Source organism: Dendrobium catenatum, unplaced genomic scaffold (assembly GCF_001605985.2).
Source record: "Dendrobium catenatum unplaced genomic scaffold, ASM160598v2 fragScaff_scaffold_1183, whole genome shotgun sequence".
NCBI classification, from domain to species: domain Eukaryota; kingdom Viridiplantae; phylum Streptophyta; class Magnoliopsida; order Asparagales; family Orchidaceae; genus Dendrobium; species Dendrobium catenatum.
In genome coordinates, this window is record NW_021319645.1 from 7,297 (window position 1) to 23,157 (window position 15,861).

Below are 15,861 nucleotides of genomic sequence, written 5' to 3' on the forward strand. Positions count from 1 at the left end.
TATAAGCCCGTTTAAACCTCAATTCTTTACTAATTATATTGGACACAGAATATGAGTTTTGTGCGTGAATTTGACTTAGGTTTCATTTGAACAACTTTATTATTGCTTTCTTAAGTACCTTTTTAATAAAAAAAATTTTAGTTCAAAAAATTTCTATATTAAAAAACTTCTTTAAAAAGCATTTAAAAAGCTGTCCCAACAAAGTAGCCAAATGTCCAAAAATAATAATTCCATTGAGCTATCGTCATTTAGACGCCATGCTTACACCATCAAAGAGTAGCAAACAAAAACACTCCCTCTGTCTGTTCGGCCAGAAGCAGTGAGAAAAGCAATTAATTAATCACGTTCCCATAATTAAAGCCCAATCCGTCTTCCGTTCTTTAGCTCATTCAACCAAACATATTTGCATTCTAATTCCACATAAAAAACTATTATTGACAAACAGCTAATGTCGTGCTAATATATAAAATAATTTAATATAAACATATAAACATATTCAGTTATATTTTTTATTGGAATTCAATTCAATTTTTTTGAATTTATTTTGATAGTAATATGATATTTTGATGTTCATATTAAAATATTTGGAGTAATTTAAATAAGTACAAATAAAAGAAGGTGATTAATTTTTTGTATGATTTGAATTAAAATAAATGTGGTATAAAGCCCCACAAAAATAGTGGTTGGTGATAGGGGTGGGCAACAGACAAGCAGGCTGGCGGAGATGTTGGCCATAAACTGCTAGCGATGAGGAGACTTGTACAATTGCCAAGGATGGAGGGCGGCGGCCAATAGTTGCTTATGGTTGCAGTGGCGTTGGTCGACGACAACGGTGGTAGAAAGTGGTGGTTGGCAGCGATTTTGATGTTGGCTATAGGCGTAGCGTTGGTAGTAGGTGTGGGTCCGAGTAGGGTTTTGGGTGGTATCACAAATTGACACCCCTATCCCTTACTATAAGTTCTAGCATCTTGTCTCCCACCATACCTCAGACCATCCAAGGTACCATCACCTCATCATTCCCCACCTCAACAAATATCATGCCTGCCTCACACTACACATTCTAGCCTAGATGAAGTCACTTCATACTAATTCTTCTCATCCAAGCTCTTCGACCACAACCTTACTACCTTCCTCCCACCACATGACCATTAAACTCAAAAGTGGTATCACCAAACCAAAGCAAATCTTCAACCTATCTCATATTCTTCACCATGTTGACCCCACCACATATCTAGAAGCATCTAAGAATGTACATTGGCTTAAAGCAATGTCTCAAGAATTCTAAGCTTTATAATCACAGGCACCTAGGAGTTGGTACCACCATCGCGTGAGAAGAACATACTTGGTTGCCGCTAGACTTACCATACTAAGATGAATTCAGACATGCCAGCTGCTTGATACAAAGCTCGATTGATAACTTAAGGATTCAATCGATAGCATGAACTTGTCTATCAAAAAACATTTATCCTCATGGCTAAAATGTCTACAGTTCGAGTCTTCATTCTCATTGCTCTGCACTATTAATGGCCCATCATTCAACTTGACGTCTTTAATGCTTTTCTACACTATCATCTATAAGAAATGTTGTATATGAAAAAGCCTCCTAGTTTATTCGATCAAAACCATCTGCATTATGTCTGCAGATTATGGAAATCCATCTACGGCTTGAAAGAATCTCTGTGATAGGGGTATGCCACCCTTTAGACACAACTACAAGTCTTCAATTTAAAATTTAGTGATGATGATCCATCACTCCTAACCTGTCAATCCAGCTCCATGCTCATGTACATTCTCATCTACATCAACGATATTTTACTCATCGACAATGATCAACCCACTCTATAAAGTCTTCTCCACAGCCTACAATCCCAATTTTCCATGTGTAACCTCAGTTCCCTTCCACATTTTTTAGGCATCCAAGTCCCCTCCACCTCATATGGTCTTAAGCTCACCCAAACCCAGTATGCTCAGTATATATTTTTAAACCGAGCAAGAATGCATAACTCCAAGTCAGTATTCACTCCCAGCACTTTCAAGAGAACAATAACTGACCTAAACACAGTTGATTTTTCTAATTCGCACCTATACCGGCAATTAGCAAGCTTTTTGAAGTGCTTGACTCTCACCTAACCTGATATCACATTTGTTGTCCATTAGGAATGCCAACACATGCACAAACCCCTCATGGGTCACTTCGACACACTCAAAAGACTATTGAGATATATTCGAGGATTAATCTCATACATGTTGTCATTATACCAGGATACTCTTACTCTACAAAGTTGTGATAATTTTGAATGGGTAGGATACACTCAAGATCGCAAATCTACCTCAGGAAGCTTTAACTTCTTGGGCAAATCTTTGATATCCTATCAAGTTAAGAAGCAGACAATAGTAGCTCACTCATCCACTGAGGCGGAATATACAGCATTGGAAGCATCAACTTCTAAAATAATATGGCTAAAGTGTCTACTCGCTGATTTTCATCTACCTTCCACTATCCCCACTCTATTATATTATGATAACACTTCAGCAATTGCTCGAGAAAAAAATATAGTGTTTCACGCTGGCACAAAACACATAGAAGTGGAATGTCACTTCATTTGCGACTACATTCAAACTAAACAAATTATTGTGCATCACATAGCTACTCTTGATCAACGCATCGCTATCTTCACTAAATCACTACAATCTCTCAATTTTAGGCTATCTCCAACAAACTAATTGCAGCTAGCACTTCATCAGCTTGAAGGGGTATGTAACAACAATGTGCAAGTAATGCAAATAGTACTGATGTACATGGAACTTCAAGCCACTCAAATTTTCTATCACATACCAAACAACTGTAATGTTTCTCTCTAACAAACTTAGTATAAGTTTGTTAACAGCTACTATATATATATATACTCTATACCATGCTACTAAAATATCGATTGAAATAGATAAGAAATACTAAGCTTCTTCAATTACCAATTCTATTCTTCCTTGTAGAAATTTCCTTTTCAAGTTATCAAAAGCAATATGTTGATATCATCATCAACAATGGTTGACTTCTAGCATTTCTTCGACTCCCTACAAAATGGATTGACCAGCACTAGCTCTCTCATCCTTACTTTCCTAGATGGAGGGAAAAGTAGTTAGGTTGATAGTGATCATATTAGACATATCAATGAAATCAATCAATTGACTTCTAACATTTCTTAGACTCTCTGAAAAATGGATTAATCAGCTATAGCTCCCTCCTCCTTACTTGCCTGGGTGGAGGGATATATTCTTTGTCATTGTTAAGGTTGTGATTGTGATTAATGATGGGTATTGAAGTTAAAAGCTCACTATATGACATTTTTTAAATGGCTGACGAGTTGGATGATCCTTTTGGGATACTTTCTTGGGGACTTTCTCTGAACTCCCACTAGTGCTCCTTGAATCATATAAGTGATTTACTCATCCATCTCGATCAATTCATGATAAGTTGTGTTGTTCTAGTTCTTCATGTTCACTGATGACTCTTAGGATACTATAAGCATATCAACTTTGAAGGTCATTTGTTCATTAAAATAGTGTCGTGATGTTGATAACTAATTTCTTGAGTGCTTGATTTATGCTCTTGTGACTTAGAATTGAGAGGCAGCATTGGGTTAGTTTAATTAAAAATTTCACTTCAACTGCAAGTTTCAAGAAAACTAAGTTTGTATATATTTAGGGTATCAAAATGGGTTATTGGGTTGAGTTCGGGTTCAACCTGAAATTGATCCCCCCTCAACTGATCCAGGCTAGTTAGACAAAAGGGTCAGAAATACAAACTCGGGCCCGACCTGCCTCTTATTTAGGTTGACCCAACCCCGATCTGACTTACAACATGCGAGAGGTATCACGTGAGCATTAAGCGAGACTGCACAAGCACAGGTGCTAGCGAGGGCGCGACTGCGAGTAAGTGAGGGGTGAGTGCATGCCTCGGGGCGCGAGCATGATAGAAGTGTGGGTGGTTTTTACAGTGCGGTGCGGGGGATGCTGGTCGTACTCTGGTTAATTGCGGGTTGCTGGGTGGACTCAAACACTACTTGATTTCTAAAACGGGCGAAAAATTAGGACCAGAATCCAAGCTGTTTATTAAATGGATCGACCCGAACTCAGATTATTCGGGTCAAATTTTTGAGTAGTGTCATGAATTGACACCCTTATATATATTAAAGTCAAACTTGATAATTTATAGTTCTCATTCTTGCTTCAATACCTACGTCTTATTGTGTAGATTTTTTGGTGATGTATTAAGGTTAATATAAGCTAATACAAATGAAAAAATTTATACATATCTCTAAAAAATATTTAAACTTATCAAATAATATTGAAAAAATGGATTAAATTAATCTGGCTCTATTTTTATCACGCGTCTTAAAAAATTGACACATGCTAAAAATTTTATTATATTTATTTTATTTATAGTATATAAATATCTAAATATTTTATATACAAATAAAATATTAAAATCTATTAAAAATAAAAAAAACCATCTTAAAATTCCTAAAAAAATCATTATAGTTTATACAAAACAAAAATATATAATTTCTATTTTACTTTAATCTAAATAAATTATTTTGATCTTTATCCTTATTAGGAGCTCTCTTTTTTTTTTTACTTCTACTCTTTGAAAATGATTGCGTGCGCTTGAGCTCAGCCTGACGAACGCACTTCTCATGGAGCTTTCATGGCTTCCCATCCACTCGAATCCAAGGAAAATAAGCCATAGGAATGTACAGATGAAACAAGAGAAAAATCCAAAACCTCGACTTTCCTCTATAAAACTCTTTTCTCCTCCACCTCCAAACTCCCCATTAAGAGCCTTTTTCCTCAAAAATTGCCTGCCAATTCAATAACAGAGAATATATAGAGATGTCTGAAACACAGGAGATCCCCATTTTTCTTCAGAAACCAAGACGCGTAGTGAGGAAGTTCATGGCGAGGCCGCAGCATGAGGGTAATGGCGCCATCGTCAAAAGAAGCATTGGGAGGTAAGATTTCTTACGATAAAATGTCTTCTTTTACCTCTGACTACTGGTTTTATGATCCTTTCCTTCTTTCAGATATGAACTGAAATATTTCGACCCATTTCTTGTTCTGGATGAGTTTTCAGGTGCGTTTTCGTGTTTTCAGTATCTCAGTTCGATATGTGGGTTGAGAGCTTTGACTAGAATCAGAAAAAAAAAAAAAAATCTTTGTCTCCTTAATCGCTTTGTAATAATCTTTGAATTATGCAGTTGCGACTCCTGCTGGATTTCCTGATCATCCACATAGAGGTCAGTAGCTTAGAAAATTCTTATTTTGCAAAGAAGTTTCTTCTCATTGCTTGTTGTCTTCTTCTGTTGCAGGTTTTGAAACAGTAACTTATATGCTTGAGGTAATTCGAAATCTTCTAATGGCAACAATAAGGAGAGTAACAGAGCTCTCTCAATCTATCTGATAACATTTAATACTCTCGAATTTATTATTGTTTTTTTATGTTATAAGGGAGCTATAAAACATGAAGACTTTGAAGGTCATGTGGGGATACTAAGAACTGGTGATCTTCAGTGGATGACTGCCGGCCGAGGGATTGTTCACTCAGAAATGCCATTAGGATCGGGGATTTCAAAGGGATTGCAGCTTTGGATTAATCTATCATCAAATAACAAAATGTGAGCATAAAAGTTAGAAATCAACCTTTATTTTATTTTATGAAGAGCACCAAATGGTAGATAAGATTATAGAGTGCCATCTTAGATGGTTTGATCATATAAAACGTCGGTCATTTTGATGATCTGATTTGAAGAGCTATGTTAAGAAAGGTAGAGTTAGGCCTAAAAATTTTTATTAGAAAGTACTAGAAATCAGTTTTCTTTATTAGATTTAAATGAAGATTCATATAACAGATCCCACATAGTCAACTAATGACTTGCTATTGTCGTTTTGTGGGCATCAATTTTTTAAATTTATGTTGAGATTAGTACATTACTTTTTTTTTTTTTTACAAAATGGTTCAAAAAGTTTATTACAGTTGTCCTAATTATATTAAAAAAACTGCTTAGGATATTTTGACAAAAATTATTATGGATTTCAAATCTATTTAATTTGGTAGATTCCTTATATAGTGCACTCATCTTAAAGTAAGTCAACTAATTATAAGACTCGTCTTCATTGGAATTTGTCGCAGAAAAATTTTTAACTAGAATTTTTAATTAAAAAGTTGCTTTAAATAGATATAAGAAAACTGCCCCAAACAAAACCATAATCTTTATTCAAATCCAACTTGTAATAAGTTGGATAAAGCTTCGTTTGGGACAACTTTCGTATTGCTTCCTAAAACTATTTTATAGCATAAAATTTTCTAATTCATTTTTTTTTACTAGAAAGCTGTTTTAAAAAACAACAAAAAAGCTGTTCGAAACGAAGCCTAAATCTTGTGAATTGGTAGTAGCATCTTACATCATTAATTCAGACAGCTTTCTTACTGCTTTCTAAAATAACTTTTTAATATAAAAATTTTTTAACTAAAAAGTTGCTTTATAAAATAATACGAAACTATCCCAAAGAAAGCCTTAATTTCTATATAATTAACGTATCTAATCGTAACTATAAAAACAATTTGCAGGATTGAGCCTAAATACCAAGAAATGAAGAGAGAGGAGATCATGACAGCCTCAACGACTGACATCAACGTTCGCGTCATTGCCGGCGAGGCAATGGGAGTTCTATCGCCGGTGTATACCCGAACTCCGACGATGTACTTGGACTTTACTCTTATGCCCTCAGCACATCTTCGTCAACCTATTAACCCTACGTGGAATTCCTTTGCTTATATCCTCCAAGGTGAGGGCATCTTTGGCACTGAGAAATCTGATCCAATAGGTCCTCATAACCTTCTTCTGTTGGGCCATGGTGATGGGATTGACGTGTGGAACAAGGCCATAAGACCTCTACGATTTGTGCTTGTAGGAGGTGAGCCTTTGGGAGAGCCAGTGGCTCAATTTGGTCCATTTGTGATGAACAATGATGAAGAGATTGATCAAACCATTAATGATTTTAATCTTTGCATCAATGGATTTGAGAAGGCTAAACATTGGAAATCAACTGAGCTGATGGGTTCTTAAATATATTGTGTATTAGTAGCATGTTTGAGAGCTTTTCTTTTTCATTGAATAATATGATTAAATTGTTCAAATGTTTTCATGTTTTTTACAATGATTAAAATATAATGTTTATGAAAATTTCATTTTAATATTTTTGAGTTTAATTGTAGTCATATGTGAGAATCTTAGAATTGGTGATGACATGTTTTTTTTAAGATAAAACTCATATATAAGGGCTTATGCATTAATTCAACAAAAAATAAAAGAGCCCTGTAAAAATACTGATGTTAAGGTTAAAATGATCCAGCCAATGCAAAAATGATCTATGACCAGACACAAAAGACTTAACAACATAAAAGAACCAAACCCCAGCAAGCACAACCTACCACAGACCTGGAACCACCATCAGGAACGAGCACTATAAGGAAAATAGCTAGAACACTACCAACCAAACTAGCCTAAAAAAGCACCAACAAGGTTAGAGCACAAACACAATGCCAACATAGTAAAGACAGGATATAGCCAACCAGGACAATCCACACCTAGGTCAAAATATCTGCATAAAAAATGAGACATTCAGAAATAAAAACCAAAAACTAAGACAATAAAAAGCTAAAAAACTCCAAACAGAAAGCAAGTGCCAAACAGAACTACCCCCAATCAGCACAAACTGGAAAATATAGCAGGAAAGAAACCCGAAGATGAAGATGAAAGGGAGAAAGAAATCGACTCAGATGAGTGTAGTATCATTAGTGTCCAACCTTTGGGAAATTTGACAAACAACAACCAACTTGGGCTAAATACCAACAAAGATAAAAAAACCAAGAAGCAGCCCACTCCCAACAAAACCCCAAATTTAAAAAAAAAAAAAAAAAAAAAAAAAAAAAAAAAACATGCCACAGATATAAGTAGAATAGAAAAAAAAAAGACCAATATAATCTAGGACGAAAAATCCAAAATAAACCCTAAACATCAGCCACTACATACCAATAGAGAACTCCATGCACCAACAATTAGAAAGAATATATAATCCAACATATCAACTGTCACAAGGTAAATTCTCAAGCATTAAGAAAAAATTGTATTCATAGCCATAAATTCTGCCTAAACATCACATGAAACAACACCAGTTCAACTCAACAAAAATCAGAGCTAAACCATTAGAATACAAATTCAAGATAGCAAACATCCTACAAAAGTTGCCCCCCCAAAACAAATTTGTAAGGAAATTTAGACGGATCCAACATATAATAACACTAATTAAGGGATAAAACAAATAAAGACAAAAATGCCATCGTCATCATTAAAAGAAAACAATTAATAACATTATTAACAACAAAAAATACCACTCTAAGGATAATATAAGCAGAGGGAAAAGGATAAAGCAAAGGAACAAGAAATAAATCAAGCGAAAGCTAAAAAAGCAACTCAGAAGCCTTCCAATTAGAGAGAGTGTACACATGATTTTCTTAATCATTAGAAATAAGTTTAAGAGAAGAAATAGATCTAGTGATTCTAACCCCAAATGAAATATTATTGTTGCTTTTATTTTTATTTTTCCTCTTTTTCTTACTGAAGCTATAGAGAAATTACCTTTGGCAACATGAATAACATTTAAATGAACATCTTTATGAAAGACACCTTCATCTGCATAATAATCTCTCCCTTTTCTAAAAGAGAATAAAAAAAGGACAGAAAGGCAAACACCCTACAAATTAGACTAAGTTACACTAGAAGAAGAGGGAGAAATAGGAATGGAAATTATGAGTTGTAAATTAGAGATGTCTACACTACTAGTAGATGGAACATAATCAATAAAAGGAACCATTTGATTACATATTTGAATTTCTGGAGTAGTATTAGCATTAACATAGACTGGTTTGGATCAATAGCAATAGAGGATGGAGGTTCAACAGATTTAATATATTCAAAATTCAACTCAACATCCCTAGAAAATGGGGGAATTTTTTTATTAAGTAAAGGAGATGATTCTAAATTTGGGTTAATAGCAACAATCAATAAATGTTCCACAATATCCTCCATAAGGTAATCCAAGGTAGCGGGATCTAGCATCACATGATTAGGAAACCTTCTTGAATATTACTATGATTAGTGGAAGAGAGATTAAAAACCATTTGAACACCATTCACAATCTTTTCTATGGGGATAATATTAGAAGTCCAAATTATTAACATTAACAACATTTCCTTCATTAGTATTTATCACCAATTGAGTGAAAGCCTCCACTCTAGGTTTTATATTTTGTTTTCTAAGATGAGGATGGAGAATTAAACATACGACAGTGTCATGATCATGAATTTTACAATGACTAAAAAAAAAACGTTATCAAATTCCACCTTTTGTAAAGACCTTGAATTTTTAGGAAGCAACCTTAATTCTTTTCGATACTTCTTAGTAGTATTAAGTTCAATTAAAATCCTAGCAATAGATGGCCTAGACATTAAGTTCGATTTATAACTTGTAAAATATTTGTGAAACAACTACATTGTTGATTTTATTAACCTCTATATTCTTTAGCCAAATATTATTTCATATAAGTTTATTAACCACATACATTTTTTTTTTCAATATTGGTTATGAATATCTAAGGCAATCAAAATTTACAATGCCATCAATTAGTTAAGAGCAATTATAATGTTAAAGATGGAATTAAGTCAAGTTTAAATAAGCTAATTTCTAGCCATATTTGACATTAACATCAAATCAACTAGCTAATAAGATTTGGTCATAAATGGCTTTAATTGTAATATTCATAAGAATCAATCATGAATGAAGGATTCATGAGCTTCTGATCATATAATTGTAGATATCTCATATTTCACATAATATGTGCATCTTTCTAGGAGTACTCAATAAGAATTATTAACATATCATCATTTGTTATTATAGGCAATGGAAGAATCAAAATATAAGATTATATATCCCTAAACTTAGTTATAATTCAAATTTTTGAATTTATTTTAATAGTAATATACTATTTTTATATTAATATTAAAATATTTGAAGTTATTTCAATAAGTACAAATAAAAAAAGGTGATTGATTTTTTCTATGATTTAAATTAAAATGAATGCGATATAAAGCCCCACAATAATGGTGGTTGGCGATAGAAGTGGGAAACGGGCGAACAAGAGTTGGCCACTAGCTGCTAGCGATGAGGGGACTAGCACAATTGCCAGTGATGGAGGGCGGCGGCCAACAGTTGCTTATTGTTATAGTGGCTAATAGTGGTCTTGGCCAACAAAGATGATGCTAGAAAGTGGTAGTTGGCAGTGATGTTGACGTTGGCTGCAGGCGTAGCGATGGCAGTAGGTATGTGTTACAATTTATTAAACTATCAAAAAATATTTTGAATTTAGAATTATAAAAAAACCTTTATTGCTCCTTGGATTTTGTAAGTGATTTACTCATCCATCTCGATCAATTCATTATAAGTTGTATAGTTCTAGTTTTTCAGGTTCATTGATGACTCTTGAGATTCTATAAACATGTCAACTTTGGAGATCATTTGTTCATTAAAATAGCATGGTGATGTTGATAACTAATCTCTTGAGTGCTTGATTTATGCTCTTGTGGATTAGAATCAAGAGGCGTGATTGGGTTAGTATAATTGAAAATTTCACTTCAACTACAAGTTTCATGAAAACTAATTTTGTATATATTTAGGGTGTCAAAATGGGTTATAGGGTTGGGTTAGGTCCAACTAGAAATTTATCTGCCTCAACTGATCCTACATGATTAGACAAACGGGATAGAAATTCATACCCGAACTTGACTTGCCCCTTATCCAGCTGGCCCGACTCAACTTGCAACCCCCGAGTGTGATCACATGAGCGTCGAGCAAGACTGCGTAAGCACACGTGCTAGCGTGAGTGCGATCACGAGCAGGCAAGGGTGGAGCGCTGGCCATTGGGGAGAGCGCTGGCCGTGAGGGAGAGGCAGGCGAGCGTGATAGAGGTGCGGGGTTGCTTTTGCGGTGCGGTGTGGGACTCTGGTGAATTTCGGGTTAGTGGGTGGACTTAAATACTACTCGAATACTAAAACAAGTCAAGAAATAGGATCAGAATCCTAGCTGTTGTTAAATGGGTTGACCTCAAGCTCAGATTTTTCAAGTCAAATTCGAGCCGAATTTTTTTGTCATGTCATTAATTGACCCCCTTATATATATTAAAGTTGAACTTGATAATTTCTAGTTCACATTCTTGCTTTAATACCTATGTTTTATTTTGTAGATTTTTTGGTGTTGTATTAAGGTTAATATAAACTAATACAAATGAAAACATATATACATATCTCTAAAAAATATTTAAACTTATCTAATAGTATTGAAAAAAATTGGATTAAATTAATTTGACTCTATTTTTATTACGATGTTCTTAAAAAATTGACACTTTCTAAAAATTTTATTTATTGTATATAAATATCTTAGTATTTATAAACAAATAAAAAAATCAAAATCAATTAAAAATAAAGAACCATCTTAAAATTTCTATAAAATCATTATAGTTTATACAAATAAAAAATATATAATTTCTATTTAACTTTACTTTATATAAATTAAGGGGAATGGCGCCATCGTCAGGAGAAGCATTGGGAGGTAAGATTTCTTATGATAATCTATCTCTTCTTTTTCTTTCTTCAGAATATATGAAGGGGTTATTTACCTCGACTGGTTTTATAATGCTTTCTTCTTCCAGATATGAGCTGAAATATTTCGATCCATTTCTTGTTCTGGATGAGTTCTCAGGTGCGTTTTCATATGTTGCTCAGTTCTTCGTCTATAAAAAAAAGTTCTTTGTCTCCTTAATCGCTTTGTAATAATCTTTGAATTATGCAGTTGCCACTCCTGCTGGATTTCCTGATCATCCACATAGAGGTACGTAGCTTAGGAAATTCTTATTTTTCAAAGAAGTTTATTCTCCTTGATTGTTGTCTTCTTCTGTTGCAGGTTTTGAGACAGTAACATACATGCTTGAGGTAATTCGAAATCTTCTAATTGCAACAAGAAGGAGAGTAACAGAGCTCTCTCGATCTATCTGATAACATTTAATACTCTCGAATTTATTATTATTTTTTTTATGTTATGAGGGAGCTATAAACATGAAGACTTTGAAGGTCATGTGGGCATACTAAGAACTGGTGATCTTCAGTGGATGACTGCCGACCGAGGGATTGTTCACTCAGAAATGCCATTAGGAGCGGGGATTTCAAAGGGATTGCAGCTTTGGATTAATCTATCATCCAAAAACAAAATGTGAGCATAAAAAGTTAGAAATCAACCTTTATTTCCACAAAATTTTCAACGCCGAAAGCAACTCTAAAGTCTTAAAATAGGAGAAGAAATATGCGAGGACTTTCTTTTTTTATTTTATTTTATGAAGAACACCAATGGTAGATAAGATTATAGAGAGATATCTTAGATGACTTGACCACATAAAACGTCGGTCCTTCCGATGATCTGATTTGAAGAGCTATGTTAAGAAAGGTAGAGTTAGACCTAAAATTATTATATTAGAAAGCACTAGAAATCATCTTTCTTTATTAGATTTAAATGAGAAATTTGACTCTTAATAGAACACAATGAAGAAAAAAGATTCATGTGGCCAATCCCACATAGTGTGCTAAAGGCTTGCTATTGTTGTTTTGTGAGCTTCAAATTTTTTAAATTTATGCTGAGATTAGTTCATTAGTTGAATATCATATGCTGAATTTGAGCAAATTAAAGGACTTCGATCAATAATCATAAATTTTTCATTTGTGTTATCATGATAGAATTAAATTAGAAAAAAAATAATGAAGCTGAAGTGTAATGAAGACTTCGTTTACGGCTTTCTTACTGCTTCTTAAAGAAGTTTGCAGTGAAATTTTTTTAGTTTGAAAATTCTTTGTAATAAAAAGTTGCCTAAAAAAGTAGTAAAAAGGTCATCCCATGGGAAGCCGAAGATATGGCCTCCAACTCTATTGGGGGAGTGTCAAAGTGGGCGAAAACTAAGGCTTCATTTGGAACAATTTTCTTATTGCTTATAAAGAAATTTTTTTATTTTTGTACTACAAATTTGCTTTAAGAAGAAAAAAAAAAGTCGTTCCAAATAAATACAAGTTTTTGGTCAATCTAAAACTCTTCTTGAAAGTAATTTAATATCAATGGCTTGCCTTATCCAGCAATCTATTCAATATTTATATATAATGGTATGGTAGAAAAGATAAGTTTATATATATTTTTGAATCATTATATACAGACTGTATCCAACATAGAAAAGATAAGTTTATATATATTTTTGAAAATAATCTCTTTAATATATATTTTTGTGTTATTAAGGAAAATGAATTAGAATTTTTGTTCAAATATGATAAATTATAGGATTAAAATAGTATTTTCTATCATATTAACAAAAGTTTGTAACTGAATTTCTTTAATATAATATTTAGCTAATTATATTCATAATTTGGTAAATATTATTCTAAAAATGGTTCAAAAAGTTTATTAAAGTTGTCCTAATTATATTAAAAAATTTGCTTAGGATATTTTGACCAAAATTATTATGGTTTCAAATCTATTTAGTTTGGTAGATTCCTTGTATATTGCACTCATCGTAAAGCAGGTCAACTAACTATAAGGCCCGTCTTCATTGGGATATTGTTGAAAAATTTTGTAACTAGAATTTGTTGTACACTTAAAAAGTTCTTTTAAAGAGAATAAAGATAAACCTGCCACCAACGAAGCCATAATCTTTTATTCAATCAACTTGTAATAAGTTGGATAAGTTTCGTTTGGGACAATTTCATATTGCTTCTAAAACAGTTTTTTAAGTATAATTTTCTAATTCAAGAATTTTTTTACTAGAAAACTGTTTTAGAAAGCAACAAAAAAAGCTGTCTCAAATGAAGCCTAAATCTTGTGAAATTTGTTGTAGCATCTTATGTCATTAATTCAGACAGCTTTCTAAAACAACAATTTAGTATAAAAAATTTAACTAAAAAACTGCTTTATAAAGCAATACGAAAACTATAAAAAAAAAAACTTTAATTTCTATATAATCCAACATATTTAATCGTCACTATCAAATCCTAAACAATTGGCAGGATTGAGCCTAAATACCAAGAAATGAAGAGAGAGGAGATCATGACGGCCTCAACGGACTGACACAATCACGTTCGCGTCATTGCCGGCGAGGCATGGAAGTTTATCGCCGGTGTATACCTGAACTCCGACGATGTGCTTGGATTTTACCCTTATGCCCTCAGCACATATTCGTCAACCTATTAACCCTACGTGGAATTCCTTTGCTTATATCCTCCAAGGTGAGGGCATCTTTGGCACTGAGAAATCTGATCCAGTAGGTCCTCATAACCTTCTTCTGTTGGGCCATGGTGATGGGATTGACGTGTGGAACAAGGCCATAAGACCTCTACGATTTGTGCTTGTAGGAGTGAGCCTTTGGGAGAGCCAGTGGCTCAATTTGGTCATTGTGATGAACAATGATAGAGATTGATCAAACCATTAATGATTTTTAATCTTTGTACAATGGATTTGAGAAGGCTAAACATTGGAACGATCAACTGAGCTGATGAGGTTCTTAAATATAATGTGTATTAGTAGCATGTTTAAGAGCTTTTCTTTTTCTTTGAATAATATGATTAAATTATTTAAATGTTTCATGTTTTTTACAATGATTAAAATATAATGTTTATGAAAATTTCATTTTAATATTTTGAGTTTAATTGTAGTCATATGTGAGAATCTTAGAATTGGTGTACATGTTTTTTTTAAGATAAAACTCATATATAAGGCTTATGCATTATTCAGCAAAAAGAATTACAAGTCCTTATTAGGGTTTCATAACTCACTACTACTCAAAGTGTTAAAAGCAAAAAAAAAAAAAAAAAACTTAAGAGCTCAAAGATCCAATCAAGATTATACGCAGCAAAAAAAAAAAAATGAAAGGCCGACAAGAAGGCAAGACCCAAAAATCTAAATCCCATAGCTCCAATCAATACTTTTAAGCACACCATAACACATCAAGACCTAACACCTTCAAAAAAAATTCTTACAAAAATACAGAGAAGAAAAAATAAAGCATAAGACAAAGCAAAGAACAATTAGCAAACTACAATGGATACTCTAAAAAGCGCCCAAACATTATAGTTCATTCCAGAAGCAATCATCTAAAGGCCCAATAAAAGAAACATTTATAAACTCAGCACCAGAGGGACTTCACAAGGAGCATAAAAGAGCCCTGTAAAAATACTGATGTTAAGGTTAAAATGATCCAGCCAATGCAAAAATGTATATCATGACAGACACCAAAAGACTTAACAACATAAAAGAACCAAACTCCAACAAGCACAACCTTCCACAGACCTGGAACCACCATCAGGAATGAGCACTATAAGGAAAATAGCTCAACACTACCAACCAACTGCCAAAAAAGCACCAACAAGGTTAGAGCACAAACACAATGCCAACATAGTAAAGACAGATATAGCCAACCAGACAATCCAGAGCCGTAGGTCAAAATACTCTGCAATAAAAAATGAGACATTTCAATAAAAAAACTCAAAAACTAAGACACTAAAAAGCTAAAAAAACTCCAAAAAGAAAGCAAGTGCCAAACAGAACTACCGCCCATCAGCACAATATTGGACAAATATAGGCAGGAAAAGAAAACTGCAGATGAAGATGCAAAGAGAGAAAGCAATCGACTCAGATGAAGTGTAGCATCATTAAGTGTAAAAAG

The 15,861-nt window shown here is 33.4% G+C and overlaps 1 protein-coding gene and 1 pseudogene across 1 annotated transcript; both read left to right on the forward strand.

The window, feature by feature from the left end:
• Window positions 1-4,803: 4,803 nt before the first annotated feature.
• LOC110113278 (pirin-like protein) lies at window positions 4,804-7,332 on the forward strand. The gene is made up of 6 exons (XM_020845781.2): window positions 4,804-5,009; window positions 5,082-5,131; window positions 5,256-5,294; window positions 5,367-5,395; window positions 5,506-5,672; window positions 6,626-7,332. Exons 1-6 carry the CDS (start codon window positions 4,891-4,893, stop codon window positions 7,122-7,124), a joined length of 903 nt encoding a protein of 300 aa, XP_020701440.2. The 5' UTR covers window positions 4,804-4,890; the 3' UTR covers window positions 7,125-7,332.
• A 4,357-nt stretch (window positions 7,333-11,689) lies between these two features.
• On the forward strand, window positions 11,690-14,692 carry LOC114580667 (annotated as a pseudogene).
• Window positions 14,693-15,861: the final 1,169 nt, after the last annotated feature.